The sequence below is a fragment of the Nymphalis io genome, chromosome 3 (assembly GCF_905147045.1).
Source record: "Nymphalis io chromosome 3, ilAglIoxx1.1, whole genome shotgun sequence".
NCBI lineage: Eukaryota > Metazoa > Arthropoda > Insecta > Lepidoptera > Nymphalidae > Nymphalis > Nymphalis io.
Genome location: NC_065890.1, coordinates 3583266 through 3602787, shown reverse-complemented (window position 1 = coordinate 3602787; position 19522 = coordinate 3583266). Strand labels below are relative to the sequence as shown.

The following is a 19522-nucleotide window of genomic DNA, read 5'->3' as shown; positions in this document are numbered from 1 at the left end:
TGGCGAGAGAAACTCAACAGGTTTTTTTTATAACATTTATTCAAAATTATTTAAAATTTTCAATTAAGGATCGATCGTTTTATTATCAATATTTATTTTCTTATATAAAATCCCTAATTATATTATAATAATAACTTTTTGCACGAGTCCCTCTCATTTTTTACAATGTAGCTTAAACGTTTTCTGTTGTTTAACAACACAAAGGCATTTCTTCCATCGCCCAACAAAGGATTTGCTAGCTCTAAGTATATTGTATGCTCTATTTAAGTAACACATGTAATATGATTGTATTTGTTTCATGTACTATTTGTTTACAATGTTAGTTGGTATTTGCCCGCATATGGTAACTAAATGAATGTTTTTTTTTCATAGTATACGTAGGCGGACAAGCATATGGGCCACCTGATGGTAAGTGGTCATCAACGCCCATAGACATTGGCACTGTAAGAAATGTTAACCATCGCTTACATTGCCAATGCCCCACCAACCTTGGGAACTAAGATGTTATATTCCTTGTGCCTGTAATTACACTGGCTCACTCACCCTTCAAACCGGAACACAACAATACCAAGTACTGTTGTTTTGCGGTAGAATATCTGATGAGTGGGAGGTACCTACCCAGACGAGCTTGCACAAAGTCCTACCACCAGTTAAACTGCTAATGTCTGTCTATATCTGACTTAAAATTATAATTAAACTTGAATATATAATTGACAAAAGTGACTCCAAATTATTTAAATATATTTAATTAAAGTTCATGAAAAAAAGTTATTAAAGTTCATGAAAAAAAGTAAAGTTAAGTATTTTAAAATGAAATAAAAATGAACCCGTAATTTAAAAGTAACATTAAAATACTTCAAAATTAAAAGCGAATCATTAAGTGGATACTTATTAAATGTTTATTTATTCAACAATAATTGGCAATAAAATCAGCTAGCGGTATCAGTGTAAGTTTGTAAAATAAAAAGCATTATGAGATGGATGTCCCGAGCATGAGATCAAATCAACCATTACTCCGCGGCACACTTAATTACAGCGCTAGTTGGCCGCAGTTAGGCTTTTGACGCGTCAGACACACGCGTATATCGTGACTTCGGCCAGTAAAGTCAGTTTGTTGATAAAGTCAATTAGCGGTATCGAAGCAGGGACCCGTATCAACCGATCCGAGCCCACCCTCGAGTCTGTCGTCGTATCCGAGCCCCGCGATTGGACGGGCCTTCCGCAGGGGCGGAGTCTGGGTCCGCTACATTTTTTATTGTACATTTTCGAATCGTGCGTGGGCGATCGCAGTCCATCCGCTTTATTCAACACCAGTCGATTGAAGGCGTTGGTGTGTCATAGTTTATCAGTCTTGTGTTCGTAACTTTGAGGCGTATCATGTAACTTGTGGAGTTTATTAGCAGTAAATTGTTCACTGTTAACACTTGTGACTTAAGGACTTTGACTTTACGAGTTTAATTTGGTGTATCAAGTGCTTTTATGTAAGTACAAATTACTTTAAAGTATATAAAAAATAAAACTTTAATAATAAAAATTTGTATAAAACAATTTAAAGAAAAACATATATATGTGCTTATATTAAAATAATAGTTTATACTTTACCATTTTACTAGTTGTATTTCAAAGAGTTAAAAATGATTAAATAAAGATATTTAAGATCAGTTGTTTTAACAATTAAAATGTAATTTATTGCAATACATAAGCCAATGATAGTAAATAAAACGAAATATTTCATTTCACTGTAAACTACTTCACATTACACCTTCCCGCTGTTTTGTTAATTACATTTCATAATTAATTATTAAAATAATGACACTATTTTGATAACGGCGTATCCCACAATCATTAATCAAAGTTCACAACGAGGTATCACGACGGCGCCTTTCATATTTTTAGAGCCAAAAAGCATAATGTTTGAATTTTTAAAAGCATTTGCATAATTAGGTGAATTTTATTGCTTTATTGAATTAGGGCCGATGTCAGAACCAAAATTGAAACCAGCGGGGGTTCCTGTGTTGTTAATTTTGTTTATAGCTTGTATTATGGTCAACTTTGAATTTTATACCCATATCTCAAGTGCTATAAATGTTGTTAGATGCTGCATCGGACTACAACAATAGCGCATTTATGTTATTGTTCTCATTTTTATATGATTTTTATAGGATGTAGCTATTGAAAATGTCATTTATTCTATTTATAAACCTGTAAAACATCTTATGATGGCATTGGTTGCGTTTTGATAGAATTCTGTCTTACTGTTTTATTAATTTCTATTAGAAACGTTCTTTTATTGTTACCATAAATTTGTTCAAATTACGCCGCAATCATTTGAATACGACCAGAGATTTTTTTGTTGTTCGTAGCGTCGGCAATATATTATATCGGAAATATATTTTTTCGTCGTCGACTTCCTCATATCCTGTATGTTTTCTATATTTGATATTATCTAAATAAAGTTTTGTAACGCCACGATTGTCTGACAAAATATCTTCATTACCGTTTCAAGTTACCTCACGTATTGCTTCAACATTCACTAAATTGAGTTCTCACATCACAATGGTTTTTCGAATGAGTGATTCTAACATTTTTTTTACTAAAGGGTTGGCCGATCTCGATTCGATTAACGTTTCCAGTTTTAATAGCTCCACGACGTGCCCTTGGTTGTTGATGATGTTCGTTCCACGGGACGTTTTTGTTCGAAGGTCAGAGATCTTTGTTAGCCAGTTCAGATAAACCCTCACGATGACTTGCCAATGCCTCCGAAAAGCGAGCAGCATTGATTGTATTAGACCTCATTAGATCTTAATTAACATTTTGATTTTTCTCATTACACGCTACTCGGAGCTACCAGCGGCGTGTGTAATAGGAAAGTCGATTCCTCGAGATCATATCTCGATGTTTTTTGATGTGATCAGATATTTTTTGTTCCATAACGTAGTGATGAAATTAGACTAAAATTCATACGAGATTGATTGTAATGATTATAGCGTAGACCGCGGTATGTGTTTCATTTTGATCGAATTATCTGATGTAATTATTCGAGTTTGATCAAATTATGTTAATACATGCATTTTCTTATTACGTTTTGTGTAAATAGCATAATATTACCATACAAAAGAAACAATGAAGGTAGATAATTAGTTAGAAATAAAATTCTTAAAATAGGCATAAATAGTCTTAGATTTTGATAACTTGCGCTAAAATTAAAAATATCACGATGTAAAGGTTATTGAAAAAAATTATTAATTCTTTTAAAATGATGGTAGTGTGTTGTACCGGTTCGTCTAAGTAGACCATCTTGTTGGTAGAAACCTACATATGAGTTATTAATACTTTATTTTGCTTTGTATAAATACCGACATTGTGAAGAGAATTCATATGTTAGTTCATTTGTAGCACATTTAAAGGAAAGAAACAGTTAATATTTCTTATGATGAAAGTATGAACAATGGTAGTCTGACCAAGTAGGCCATTTTTCCACGTTGTTGCAATTAATTAAAAAAAAACATGCTTATAACTCGTCAAAATTATAAACATAAAATATAAAGATTAAATAATAAAATGTATCAAAAGGTCACGGTAATTTTTCACTGTTGACTACATTTTCTTAGTTCGTTCGCTCTATTTTAACCCCAATAATAAATAAAAAAAATTTACATTGCTTGGGGAGTTAAGACGTTATGGTTTTGGGAAGTGACGTTTATCAGGTAGCAGACGGACATCAGTCAAGGCTGAGTCACATGCTTTCGTCTGTTATCATGTTCGGAGGTTATAATCCGGGACACCATTAATACTTAAGCCTAATGGACAAAAACTCTAATCCACTATAGATAAAATTCATTGCAAAACGTTAGCACCAACATATTGTTATTATTCAATTCAAATTTTACCTTGCATTGTTTCTTTAGATTAATTAGATAATTTTTATAATTATGGAACATAATTTCATACAAATATTACGCTAATTATAATTGATATTAATTTTTAAATTACCTTACAACTTTTTATTTTTACTTTTTTTTAATCAATTAAAATGATAATGAATTCGTTTTTGTAGCAATTTCCCGTTGTAACATTAATTATTTCAAGATCGTAACATTGTTCAAACACTTTGTCACAGAACACTTAAGTTGTTATTAGTCAAGTGTTAAGGACGAGTCAAGACAAGTGAATCGATTATTCTAATGGATCACAAACAGAGGTAATCCCGCCAGGCGCCGGACACATCTAAATCAATCCTATTATACTTCTAATCTACTGCATTCCGTATTTTATTTGAACGAAGACTTTTTAGTATTTGAAATGTGTTAAGACGTTATTAGCATTGCTTTTGTAGAAGGAGATTAAAAATAATTTCAGCCGGATGTATTAAAATGTTCGTTCAAAAACCATTGTAGTACTCATGGATTATTTTATAATCTTGAAGCTTTTTCAATAGTTATTTAAAAAAGATACTTTAATAAGTCTTAAATATAAGATTTGCAATGGATAATCCTTAAATAAATATGGACCTAAAATTGAATTATATGGCATTTTTTCTTTACATACAAAGTAAGTACATACAAATTCAAGTATCAATAACAATTTCGCTACTATTTTACTATCTTTATATTCTTGCATCAGCGAGTCGTATTATAATAAAGGAAAATTACGATGAAGTGAATTTTTATCTACCGTTATAAAACTAACAATTTACAAGTTGTATAGTTTTATAAATTAATCTAAAATGAAATACAATCGTTGCAGCTACCATGCTTTTTACTCAATGGCGCGTAAAATTACAACATAGCGAATATTTATCGATGGAGAATTAATTGAATCTTGCCGTTATCGACTTCGAGCCCATTAATTGGTTAATTAGTGTACGGGAAAATAATGTAACAGTATCATAAGCCTTGTTTAATTAAAAGTCAATATGTCCGTTGGTGAACCAAGACAGCCCAGTAGTTAGAATACGTGATTCTGAACCGAAGATTGGGTGTTCGATTCCAAGCCAGTATCATTGAATTTTCTTGTCCTTTGATTGTTTTCTTGATCATTACGATGTTTTCCTTTACCATCAAGAATCTTGCATATGTCGGATGATAATCTGCAACATACTTATCCCACTAATACGTATTAGAATGAGGTGGTGGAACAAGTTCCAAGCTTTCTTTACAAAAAGAGAGAACATGATTTAGTTTTTAAGGGAGACTACTTCTTACTTTATGACGGTTATCTTATTTATAATATACCACTTCATCTTAAAAAATCTGCAAAATATTTTGTAAACTTAAATCATAAATTATACAAATATAATTGCAAAATCTATTTCATTTAGATTTTAACAGAGCTTAGACACCAAGAGACAGGTAAACCAGTCCCGTGGTGTTCAAGTATTCGTGTTTAATAACCCCAAGATATTTCGTTGTTCAAACAAGCGATAGTGTTTTCCAAATTGACATCAATTAAGGAGTGCTTTAAAACTGACAATTAAAAATAATTAAAATAATCATAATAAAACGGGATTTATTTTAATGTAATCATATATTTTTATAAATTAAAACATTAGTTTTGTTCAATTATAAAAATCGGTCAAATTATAATTGATTTCGTAAAATGAAAGTTTTCTAAGTATTTAGCTAATGGAGCGGCACATTAAAATACTGGCAACACTGAGGCAAACGAACCCGGCACCGCTAACTCGATTGTAAAAAATCTGTCAATGCGCCGATTAACCGTCAAACTCAATCAATGGCAAATATTCCAATATCAAGCAAAATCACTCGACCGACTTAAATCACTTCTCGATAGCTTTATTTAATTTAATTTTTTCTAACCTTCATCTTTTTCTTTTACAAATACGAAAATTTTGGTCAAAAACATTACGAAGAAGACAGCAAAGATCAAATATATATTTTATATTTCGATTTATGATTTTTTGCAATGGATGGCCATACCCAGACGCGTTTTTCTGAAATATGATACTTATGATATAATTATAAATATACATAGATTACTGATAACATCTTTGACACCCTTATTAATATTTTAAAATAGGCCGTTTATAAATTGATATATTTATTTCGGATAAATTTAAAAGCTACATAAAAAAAGGGTTTTGAATTTTTGTGTTGCATGTAAATATGATCTACACATAGTTTGAATTATAAAACAAAATGTTCTCTTTAAGTAATTTAGGTAGATTTTTTTGTAAATTTAATATGGTCATGAAGTCCAGTCAGCGGCGCGTGCGCAGCAGATGCGGCTGCAGGTGGCAGTTCCGTCACGCTTCAAGGCTAACATCGATAGCAGCGGATTCCTAATTTACTAGAAAAAATATAGGATTAAGATTACGCTAGAAGAGATCGCATTAAAGTTTAATTTAATCTATTATCTACTTAAAAGTAAAAAATAATTACATAAAAGTAACAATGAGATAAAATATAGCTTATAAGTTGAAATGTATTTTGCTTTTTAAAGAAAAATAAATCGTCAAGATTATTACTACAAGCAGAAATTCGAGTTCATCATGATTAATATTATTGGCTCAATCGCACCTCGAAAATCATGTGAAGCCAGGTCATGCACCTGAACTCTCCCCGGTCCTGTTGTGGTACCTGCCGTTACATGAAATTATAAGACTTAGTATGTGAATCTACATATTCGCACATACCTTTGCACTATGGTATCTCCTACGTTGAGATTGAACCGTAAACAAAATCAGCGAAAAGCGCAACATTATATCGTTCTCTCAATTTTTCAAATTTAGCTACACGTTCTTTTAGAAAATGGTTATTATGTATACAATAAATATACGTGTTATTAATCAAAGATAAAGAACACTGCTTAATGATTCATAAGATATAAATTCGGTGATAAATATTCGTATATATAAAATACTTTTGGTTATCAAGGATGTCAATATTCCAAGAAATTATTATTATTAGTATTATCAGCTACAGAAATTATTTTACAATTTTTTTTTTATATATTGTCGTTGTACTCTCAATCACACTTTATCTCGAAGACAGGTGCTTTTATCTAGTAATCAAAAAAAAAAATTATACCAACATTCAATCAAAATGCAATTGAAATGAATGTGTAAATGAAATGATTTAAGAACGTATGCGCTTAAAAACGGACTATAATTTTATTTGCGTATTAGGTACCTAATTCGAAAATATAACTATAACCTACAAAATATTTAAATTGTATATTTTTCTTATAAAGATGTTGAATAAAAATTTCGTTGATTTTCATTTAAATAACACAAAAATCACTATATAAAATAATCACTATCATAATAATGTCCTCCAGACCGATTTTGGCCACGGCGGCCAATCTCAAGAGAGATTAGCCAACTATTAGATAACAACGCAGGATATATTATAGTGCACAAATACAGGTGCACTCTCTATTCCCTAACTCTCATAACCCGATGGCACGGCAATGTGACACGACCGGAAACAGTTCAGGCGCAGGACCAACAGCTTTACGTACTTTCCGAGGCGCGGGAGTGTATACATTTCCAACTTCCAGACTCAGAGTTGCTACTGAGAATTTTCTGAGAGAAAAACTCAATTACCTTTTATTGTCCTGACCTGGGAATTGAACCCAGGATCTCCGGGTCTGCATTGGGCCTTACATCAAGCAACTAGAGCAAATGAGGCAGTCAAAAAATAATCACTATATAAATATAATTCACCTACTTCCACAAACTTGGTAATATATTTTCCTTAGTATAAATAAAACGTCGTCGATTAAGTTCACTCCATATTTTTTTACATTAACAATTATATAAACGAAATTTCTCCGAATCTTCATCAAAGACTAAATCTAATGAAACAAATTCGCCATTAAATTGACTCAAATGTAATTAACACTCCGTTAATTGGATCTGCGTTTCAGTCCGATACACACGAGTATTGTATTGCAACACGGAACAAAGTTATTTAAATGCAAAATAGATTTTCATTTGCAATTAAATGTTTAAAACCACAATAGTACCAGCTGATGTTTTATCGAAACTTTTTCAAGATAGATTAACCAATTTCAGTGCGTTTTTCCTCAAATCGTATGTGGATCGTGGGTTCAAACCCAGGCCAGCACCAATGAATTTTCATGTACTTAATTTGTGATTAAAATTTATCTCGTGCTTTACGGTAAAGGAAAACATCGTGAGGAAACCTGCATGTGTCTAATTTCACTGAAATTCTGCCACGTATGTATTCCACCAACCCGCACTGGAGCAGCGTGGTGGAATAAGCAAACCTTCTCTTAAAAAAAGGGAGGAGAGGCCTTTAGCCCAGCAGTGGGACATTTACAGGCTGTTACGGTACGATATGGTATGTGGATATATCCAGGCAATATATTTTACTAATTTTTACGCTTACAGTACATGTGACTTTTTTAAATTAAATAACATTTAACTAAAACAAGCTGGCAGTGAACCGTGGTAGAATAAACACGAACCCTTTATTAAGCTAATAGGTCACCTGATGGTAAGTGATAAGTGATACCTAGACAGATTTGTACAATGCCCTTCCACCAAGTAAAACCTCTATACAATACATGAGGTCTTTGCCCATGTTAGGGATATTTACGTGCTATTACCACTGTATATGTAATTCTACTTCTGTTTTTATTAAAAACAGCTGCTGTTGTTAGAACTCCAAATTGAGTTTGAGTGAAATATTCTCTTCATCACGTCGTATTGTCAAATTAGTTTCGTCGTGATACAAAAGTTTAACGACATCGTTCAGTGGTTTCTTTGTTATTTCTTGTAACAAGTTAGTTGTAGTTTTTTTCTTTCATAAGTGAGTGTTTGTTTGTGCTTACTAATGAGCTTATATTGATATTGATGTTTGTCTAATATACGATTTCCTTTAATCTTTTTGGGAATGTAAGACAAACTATTGACTGTGGGAAAAACTAAGGTTTTTTTTATAGTATAGGTGGACGTGCATATGGGCCACCTGATGAGAAGTGGTCACCGACGCCCATAGACATTGGCATTGTAAGAAATGTTAACCATTGCTTACATCGCCAATGCGTCACCGACCTTGGGAACTAAGATGTTATGTCCCTTGTGCTTGTAATCACACTGGCTCACTCACCGGAACACAACAATACCAAGTAATCGTAATTCTGCGTGCAGCATATGTTTGTGAAAAATATCTACAATTTTACGTGTTTATCTCACAAAACTGGTCTTAGTCAGCTATTTTACTTACCGAACATTCTATTGATTAAAATGAAAGTTAAAATATTCCTTTTCGACTAGGTCCTTATCCATACAAATAAATAAATTTGAAATTTCTGTCTGTGATTTCAAAATAACTGCCTCTTTTTAAATTAATATGGCAAATGATCAAGAGCGAACCATTTTTTTATTTCACCTAATAATTTAAATATTTTATATGTATAATTCAAATGGTATAGTACGGTGTAGTACGTTGAAATGACTGATTTCAAAATATTTTCGTCCTAAACTGCATTCCATCTTGGCGGAGTCGCAGTTATTGCTAATAATATAACTTATATAAACTATAAGTGTTACTAGTTAAAAAAAACAATGAAAGCTGTTTCGATATCTGTGGTGTTACTCCAAAGTACTATAAATACGAAAAAAACAAAAGATTGGTGTAAAATGATTTAAAAAACTCATTTAAAGGATGCATACAAATTGTCTTATATATGCACATATATATTTATGGAGACTTTGGAATGCAACCTTCGCCTGAGAAAGGCAATATATATTTATTTTGTTTATTTAAAAACAATCAACATTCCCTTTGCAATATTTAATAAAATTATGTTTTTTTTTTTCAAAAACGACAGGTAAAAGAAAGCGGGACATGCATATTGCAATTTAGATGCGGAAATGCGATACCAGGCTTAATTGTGCTTGACGACTTTTAGTTCAGGCGTAATTGTGTTTATTAATATCAACACACAAACATACAATAACATTTTTATATTAGATAATGATTGTTGATTGCTATCGCGATTGTTCGCAGTATTTCATACGGATGTAATGATAAATAATTATATTTACTGTTAGTATTTTGCTTTTATGTTAATATTGCTATTTGGTTTATTTGTTTGTTACGTTTGCTATATCTCGGAAAGTCTGTTTCACTAATCTGTATATGAATGACACGATTTAAGATAATCTTAAGTTAAAATTAATGGATTATATATATTATATTTTTATAATAAAAAGAATAGTATTAATCAAAATATATTATTATTTATTTATACATTTACATAATATAAAAATAAAAACCAGCAAACGCTTCACTCTTAACTTACGGTTCTAGGAAAACTTGTGCCGTGAACCGGAAACATGCACAAACACAAGCATCTCGATAATCGCCAAATAATGTAGTATTGCCATTATCGGAATTGATCCTGCAATCGTCAATCTATCACTAAATAGTTAAAATAGCATTGCATAATATAAATAATAAATAATATTATTAAATAGAGGACCTAAATTTAATTGATAGTAAAATATTGATTCAAACGTGCTTTGTTACAAATATCATTTGTAATCAATACTGTTCAATAAATCATTGACAATAATATCGTATGTGTAAGCTAATACCATATGGGATTTTGTTTCATTACGACTCGACAGCATATATTTAGTCAGTCTTTATATACAACCAAATTATAAAATACCAAAAATTCCATCGGAGAACGTGGGTGAAAGATTATTATACAATTTGTGAGATTATAGATGTTAGCAAATTCGATTGAAACGTTTGCCTTGGGTATTTATTTATGGCACTAAATTGTAAACTATTATAAATTTAGACACAAAACTATGCGCTGTTTCTTTCGCCGGTTCTTCTCAAATCTGGTCATTTTTCTTTTCGAAAATTTTCGGTAGTTCGTTTAAGTTTATTTTATTTGTAGAATATTCCTTTAAAATGCATTTCGCTCAAACAAAATTACATGTTCGTATTACATATATTTAATTAAAAATTATTGTTGCAGATTAACTACTACCTCACCAGGCAACCATATAATCCACCATATACAAGTACTTTATAATGGGAGTATCCGACCCTAGTTCATCAACCACCCCCGACCTGCCTCCTCATGACCATGAACGTCCTGGATCTGGTAGTGGGTTTGATGACGAAGACATCCCCAGAAGGAAGCAGAGACGCTATAGAACAACATTCACAAGTTATCAGCTTGATGAATTGGAGAAAGCGTTTGGAAGAACTCATTACCCTGATGTATTTACGAGGTGCGTGTTAATTAAAATTGAGCCTTAAGTATATGTTATGAAGGTATTTTTTTTAATTAAAATTAATCACTTTAAATCTTTTTGTTTTAGGGAGGAACTGGCTCTGAAGATTGGTCTCACAGAAGCGAGGATACAGGTAAGCTTTACTGGCATTTTTTTAGCACAATTGGTTATTGTGTTTTATCCTAAAATTAAAGAAACACATTTTTAAAATGCCATAAATAATGTAGACGAGATAGTTAAATGTATATTAATAAATGTCAGTTAATATATTAATATCTTTAAAAAAAAGAAGTAATTAAGCATTTAACTATTTTTTGTTATTGTTAATAATCAGTAATTCGTATATATTAAATAAAGCTGTATAATTATAATCATCATATGATTTTCTCGTTTAATTATTAAGAAAAAATATCGGCACCCTTTGATATCCGCATTTGCACAGTCCAATATGATTACATATCGAAGTAATGAGGAGTTTGTCTTAAATAAAAAGTCATAACATCGTGTCTCTACGTGACGATATGCATTAAGACGTTCGTGGGACAATTAAGCCCATTATGGGATCAGCAAAAACTAATCTTAAGCCCTTTGATACATCCGACGTAGATCCGTCATCCGTTATCTTTCAACTTGCTTTTTAACACGTGTAATAAAGATATACGATTGCGCATGTTCATAAATCTTACAGCAAAAAATTAATTGCACACAACACAATGCTAGTACAATATTATATGAACGACTATTGATCCGTCCTGACTTTGCAAGTATGTTAAGTAAGATATTAAATTCTGTTGGCTGTATGCACCAATATCTTAGTTTAATATGAAAAAAAAACTTACCTGTATTTGGAGCATTCTATGTCGATATAGTTGAAAATGTTTTGTTTCATCTCGTTAGTCAATTGTCTAGCTTATAAGACCGTAGATCTCGAGACCCTGGGCTTAAATCAAAAGTCGGCCTAGTAAAAAATATAGTTTTTCTGCTGAAAAAATCTCAGTAGACCGGAATTTAGAAGCGTGTACACTCCCGTGATTTGGAAAGCACGAAAAACTGTTGATCCAACGTCTTAACTCGTTCCGGTCGTGTCATATTTAGCCATCAGATCGACTTATGAGTGTGAAGGGCTTGTGTTTGCGCACATACTTGTACACTATAATATGCCCTGCATGTGATGGCTATTCTCTCTTATTTATATTATCTCTTTTCTTAATTATATCATTATTTTAAGCTAAGTCAAGAAGTCAAAATCTAGTAAATCCTTTGCTCTTATTACACTTAAACAAATAAACGATATAAGTGCAATCAATTGATGACGTCAATGAATGACGGCACATAAAAATCCTCTGAACAAATAAACAGGCGAAATGTATTGAAATCATTATTGTTAATAAAACCTTTGACTAGAAAACAACACAGTGCAACAGATATCTGACGATTATAAAATCAGTATAAATTAAATTGATGATCTATGACAATTTTATTACGAAATTTTTATTTCAAAGTCAGTTAAATCAACTCATTTAATAATTAAAATATGAAGACCCGCGTATTAACATAAAGGAAACTGTTATTCGTACTCTATTTTTAATTATTTTGTCTTTGAAAAAACAGGATATTGCACCAGACAACCTGATATTTTTATTTTAACGAGCGCATATCCATTTTAATTAGTTCTATAGCAAAGGTATAAATTTAGACGGACATACAAAAAATACAAAAAAATACAAAAAAGGTCGTATAATTATATTTAAGTTATAGAAAAAATTCAATAATACAAACGTCATACGATATCATTAAAGTTTGTAAAAAATCTACTTACTGTGCGTAGCTAATGTGTAATAACTATAGACTTGTCATTGTTGATAAATAAAGAAATCCAATAACGATCAATGCATTGGACAAAAAAAAACCATTATAACTGCTTATTCATGACATACGTTATTATTTTTCTCACGTCTACATTAAGGGCGTTCCCACACATAGACAAAGTCAGTTCTGTTGATTACGACTGATTATTAAGAGTGAGTTAAATAATAATGTAATCAAGAGCTGGATTCCGTATTTATATAATCGTATATCATACTGTATTTTAAACGGTTGTATGTGTGTGTTTTATGCATACTCGTAAGTACGTCTCTAACTTACGTATAAAGTATGTTATTGATTCCAAATTAATGTCATCCATTACAAAATACAAGAGTAACTTTTTTATTATTAATTCAATAATTTAAATATAATATAAATTGCATGAAAAATATAGTTTAAGATATATAATCCACACTTTACATCGTCAAAGTGAAAACCAGATAGTCTAGGAAGTTAATCATGTGTCATTGTACCTTTATAGTGGCTCATTCATCCTTCAAACTATAAAACTATTTTTAACAATCATTAACAATTTATTTCCTAGCGATACGCACCTGAATATATTATTAGTATTTTTTTAAAACTAGTTTTTATGTACAAAATTTCGAGTCCATGCTATTGAATTAAGGAGTTCGTTCGTCTGAAGCGAATCCTGAGCTTTGAATCAGGATAAACTTATCATAAAAATTCATCTGAACTGAAACAACGTGTGTGTTTTTTTTAAATCCACTGGATAAGTGGAATTGGTTTTAAAACAGCAAGATTTGTCCTAAACAAACAACCAAACATACAACATAAATCGAAGCTTTTAGTATAGAAAAGTTTGTAATTACGTCATAATTAGTAAACAAGACATTAAAATCAATAAAAAAATAAAAAGGAATGTGGGACAAAATGCATTACCTTAATACGGGTGTATACGCACGTCCAGTATATTTATATATAGCAACATTACCCACATTATAAAAAAAACACCAAGCTATGTATATATTAAGATTATTTGATTAGAACTAGCGATGACCTGCATTGCGGTCTATGAGTCAGATTTAATTTTACAAATGGATTTGTAATGTTGTTATTTCATGCATTAATTACGTATTTACATTATTAAAGTTAATAACGTATTATATTATTTCTTTGGGTTTTTTATTGCAACTTGACGTCAATAAAATTAAACATAATTATTGAGTACACGTAAGAATCTAATTAAATAAATTATTTTATAATGTATTCAGGAAAATCGTATTGTTATGTATAAATAAATTGATGTTCTTTCTATTCTATTTCTTGATATATGCATATAGATTTTTAGATATTTAATTGTACGGCTAACATAAAATACAGCGGTACTTATCATAATATACAAGTTTGTATAATAAAGCCGTCTTATCGCTTTATAGCGATTCTCGATGTAAAGCATTTATTGGCGCGCGTTGGGATTGAAACTCGTAGGTCGTAACGGCAAACGGCGTCACTCTCTATTATGTCGTCATGTCGTCAACGCTCTCTGTGTGTGTGTGCGTGGCGCGTATACACTTTGTTACTATATATATATTCTTATTATATATAATATATTTATTTTATTTCCGAATATATATTTTTATTTTATTTTTTTCTAGATTTATTTATTGATCATAAATTATAACAACAATTTGACTTAAAATATTGAAATGAAAGATAATTAAAATATATTAATAAATTTTAATACAAAATCAAGTTGTAAAGTAACCTTCAATGTATCATTCTAGATTGATATTCAACATCAAAGTTACTAGTACAAATATGTCAATCAATCGATCTGTATTCTAAAGACATCAACTGTCTCGTAAAAAGTCCTCATTAAGCCTTCACAATTTAATTACTTATTTAGTTAGTACAGTCAAGGAAAATGTTCAAGACACATCACAGATAATAAATTGCATTTTAATTTCGAACGTTATAAATTATCTTATATGGATTCACACTTTTTAATGTTACATTTTATTTTTAATAATTTAAAATAAAATAAATATATCACGAACTATTACTATTTAATTTAAAAAAATTACATTCTAAAAAAAACATTATGTTTATATTAAGTAAAATGTTGTTTTTTTTTTAATAAATTGGAATTTTGAAGCCTAATTTATGAAAAAAGAAGAATATTAGATGAAATTTTAAAATATTGTAAGTTGTTATATTTTAACGACCGCGTTGGAGGTTTTCATTGTAAGCTATTATTAATTATGGTTTTACTATTTATTCGAACGTAGATCGTAAATAAGCAATTGCACTAAGCATTTAATGTATTACGTGTTACAAATAGCCTGTAAATCAATATGTACATATAAAATTGAATGGTTTTTCGCTTTTGACATATTTAGCTATACGGACGTATATGGTAGTAATTATGTTTACATATTGATACTAAATTTAGATCTAGCGTCACTATAATATGATAGAAATTGTGTTTGTCTGTTTTACTTTAACTCATTAACTATTAACGTTATTGCTTATTTGTTGTAAGCGCTTGCTGTTATTTAAATATATATTTGAAAGAAAGTATAGAAAGAAATATGTTATTTTATGCGTGCTTTAATATTTGTATATAATGATTGTTGTGTGTTTATGTCATATTAAAAAAGAGCATTGAACTCCGTACACACGAAGCGAACATTAATGACCCAGTGAATATAATACATCTTAACCGATGATTCCAAATTCAAACCCGGGCGAACATCACTGATATTATTAGACCGAAATTATTAGTCGTTCTTCTGTCACAAACTTCATCACCTAAACGTAATCTAGTAACGTTGTAATGACATTCGGATTTGAAATTTAACATCTCGTTACGCTTCAAAATATCCATGCGAAGTCTGGGCAGAAAATGGTATTAAAAAAAATCGTAACATTATCACTTATCTACTTGAATTATCAAATAGTACAGTTTAATTAACTTAATTTTTTGCTCAGTTCGTTAATAAGTACCTACATATAATTTTATATAAAAATTTGCAACCTAGAATGTCCAGATTAGATTGCCCGCTCTGGTTATGTACTGACAAGTTGATTATAATCTATGTTAGTATGAACTAGCTATTAGGGGTAATAAATTGTGCAACCACACTATTACGTTCTGAAATTGTAATTAATGTATTCTTTCGCACTGTTCATAATTAATACGCGGTTTTTGTTATGCGCTTTATTTCAATAACATTACAGTATTAGTAATGATTATGTAAATTATTATTAATATATATAAGTATATAAATAAAATGGTAATTTTAGTTTGTTGTTGTTTTTGAAAACGTTTTTATTAACATCGAGACAGTTTACTGACTCAAGCGTGACATAAATTATATTTATTTCAAATTATATACCTTTTTTTTATTCCGAAAACAGGACCGTTGCGAATCCTCGACTAGAAAATAATTTCTTTTATTTTCATTTCTGCCTTGATAGTAGAAAAAATAATAATAGACCTGTAAATTTTAAGCTAATTTAAATTATTTTGCCTAACAGGTATGGTTTCAAAATCGGCGTGCGAAGTGGCGGAAGCAGGAAAAGGTGGGGCCACACGCGCATCCATATAGCGGGTACTTGAGTGGGGGGCAACCGTTACCAACTCCGAGCATGCCGGTACCGCCGCACACACTCAGCCAGCTAGGCTTTGGGCTGAGGAAACCTTTTGACAGTGCTTTAGCGTCCTTTAGGTAAGTTTTAGCCGACTTAAAAAAATATTTTCAAGCATATTTTTGAAGATATTATTATTTTATTAAAAAACCAAAAAATTATTTTATATTAACAATGTCTACTAATTTAAACTTTTGCAATAACTAAAAAAAATATGAATATACATAAACTAGAATTTCTACATTTTTTACAATATTATTACTTATTTTAATAAAATATAGATGTTTTTACTGTCAAGTTACTGTAAAAATGTATTTAATTCTCTTTTTTCCATTAGGTATGCGAATTCGCCGCTATTCAGTGCACAATATCTCCCGCCGCTGTCACGTCTCCCCCATTTCGGAGCTCCACTATACGCAACTTCTCCCGCTCACTTCCACTCTCTATTCGCGAATCTAACAGTCCCCGAACCTCCACGTTTATCGCCTGAACAATCTCGACTATCGCCCGAAGTCACCCGATCACCTTCCATTTCTCCCCCGATTTCCCCGGGGAGCGAAACTTTACCTCCTTTAACGGAAGATGTGAGGAGTTCGAGTATAGCGGCTTTGAGGTTAGCGGCTCGGGAACACGAATTGCGATTGGAGTTATTACGACAGAGAGCTGATTTGATCTGCTAATAGGCTAGAAAACAGTGAAATAATCATGAGGTAAATAATATTATGTAGGATGTCCCATACGGAAAACGCCATCTGAATAATTAATAACATTTTGTTAAGTGAATGCTATTCAACTATGTATATATTACTGCATCTACAGGCATGGTTCAAGATCTCTGCTGCAGGATTTTTCTTTTAATATGAGAGCACACTTCAATACAAAAAACATATTACAATTATTTGGTGTTCTACGAATCAATAAAATAGATAAGAATTGTGCATCCCATCACATGACTTTAATTATTAAAAACAAATATTATAAGCATATTGTCGTCATATAATTATGGTTGCAAAATCTGTTATTCTCATTGGGACTGTATATTAAAATAAAATGTATAGATAAATTATTAACACTAAAATAAATAAGTATTGCAAAATTCCAAATTTATGTTTTTGAAAATATTATATGATTTACGTATAGAATTATCATTAATTAATACTTAATCCGGAGCAATACTGCGTATTAAATGAAATTTAGGCATATTTAAACCTCGGACACACCTGCGATTATTAACAAGGTAAGCGAAAGAAATGCAGAGTTTTTCACGTTGTCAGAGCTCTATACATGCCCGTCTTTTTTTTTTACTATTAATAGGCCAGCGTTTGACCGTTGACTTACCTGATGATAAGCATCGACACGATCTAAGATGTAGCACGCTTGCTTATAAGAAACCTGTTTACTCTGGATTTGAAGACACCAACATTGTACCTATCGAGAAATACGGACTCAGGCAAAGCATTCCAAAGTTTCGCAGTGCGAATGATGAATGTAGACTCAAAGCGCTTCGTACGCAAGGCGGGGAATTTCCACTGTGTACCTATGGCGCTTTGTTCGCGTTTGCCTGGCCGTTCGATAGTAAAAAGGAGCTGGAGGAATCAGTTCATGTAATTCCAGAGCACATTCTCCGAAATGTATCCGATAGAAGACTGAGAGTGATGCAACCACACGTCGATGTTCAAGACTTTGGAGCCTAGACTCGACCAACGCGTCGTCTCCTATCAACCTTCTGGCACGCCTCTCAATCAACTCTAGAGCCTGAAGGTGGTTCTTGGCAGAGTCATCCCAAAGGTGAAAGCAGTACTCCATACATGACCTCAATTGTGCTTTATAAAAGTTGAGCAGTTGTTCTGGAGTAAAGTAACGTCTCACTTTGGAAAGGATACTAAATTTTCGAGCGGCTATTTGGGCTTTGGACTCAATAAAGAGCCAAAATTTAGAGTCGACGTGAAAGTAATGCCAAGAAGGTCAAGATGGTTAGTTATAGGTACATTTCGGAAGGAGGGAGGTAGCTGGAATTCCCACTTTTTGGCGGAAAACAAACACGCCTGCGTCTTAAATGCATTGAGCTTGGCCAGATTGGCATCGCCCTAATCGGATACTGCCTTAAGGGTCACGCTCAGGCGCTCCACCATAGCCTCTCTCTGAGCCTGGATTTGGGCCTCACTAGCTCGCGCGTTGGACTTGTAGCTCTCGACAACTGTGCAATCATCTGCGTACCCATGGATACCGGGCATCAGCAGATCATTAATGTGCAGTAGAAATAGTGTCACCGAGAGCACTGACCCCTGGGGAACACCGGCATTTATAGCCATTTGATCCGACGAGTGGCCATCAACCACTACTCGTAACGATCGATTCCTCAGGAAGTCTGAAATCCACGCACACAGGCTAGCAGGCAGGCCATATGCAGGAAGCTTGCTGATAAGGCCATCATGCCAGACCCTATCAAGACCGTCTGAGTACCCTCAGACATTACCCTCAGAACATTGAGAAATGATAAGCTTCAGTAATTTCGAATCTGTAATAATTCAGTCAAATCGCAGTTATAGTTTTACATACGTGATAAATAACGTCGCTTTCGCTATCGCTTCGCATGATGTCACAGGTGTGTTTAAACCTTATGGTTACATTAATTTTGTTAATGTTTAATTGTTTAAATTAAGATTTATCGTTTATTTTGTAATTATAAACTTTATGTAATATTTTTTACTTTTGTAACAGACTGACACATAATATTTTATGTGATTTTTTAATTATAATTAAATCAATATTATTATATAAATATTGAAATAA

General features: G+C 31.8%; 1 protein-coding gene across 1 annotated transcript; it reads left to right on the top strand.

The window, feature by feature from the left end:
• The first annotated feature begins 1345 nt into the window (after nt 1-1345).
• Nucleotides 1346-17482, top strand: LOC126781329 (homeobox protein aristaless-like). The gene is made up of 5 exons (XM_050506267.1): nt 1346-1481; nt 10987-11245; nt 11336-11381; nt 16619-16809; nt 17067-17482. The coding sequence occupies exons 2-5, from the start codon at nt 11043-11045 to the stop codon at nt 17407-17409; spliced, it is 783 nt and encodes a 260-aa protein (XP_050362224.1). The 5' UTR covers nt 1346-1481; nt 10987-11042; the 3' UTR covers nt 17410-17482.
• Nucleotides 17483-19522: the final 2040 nt, after the last annotated feature.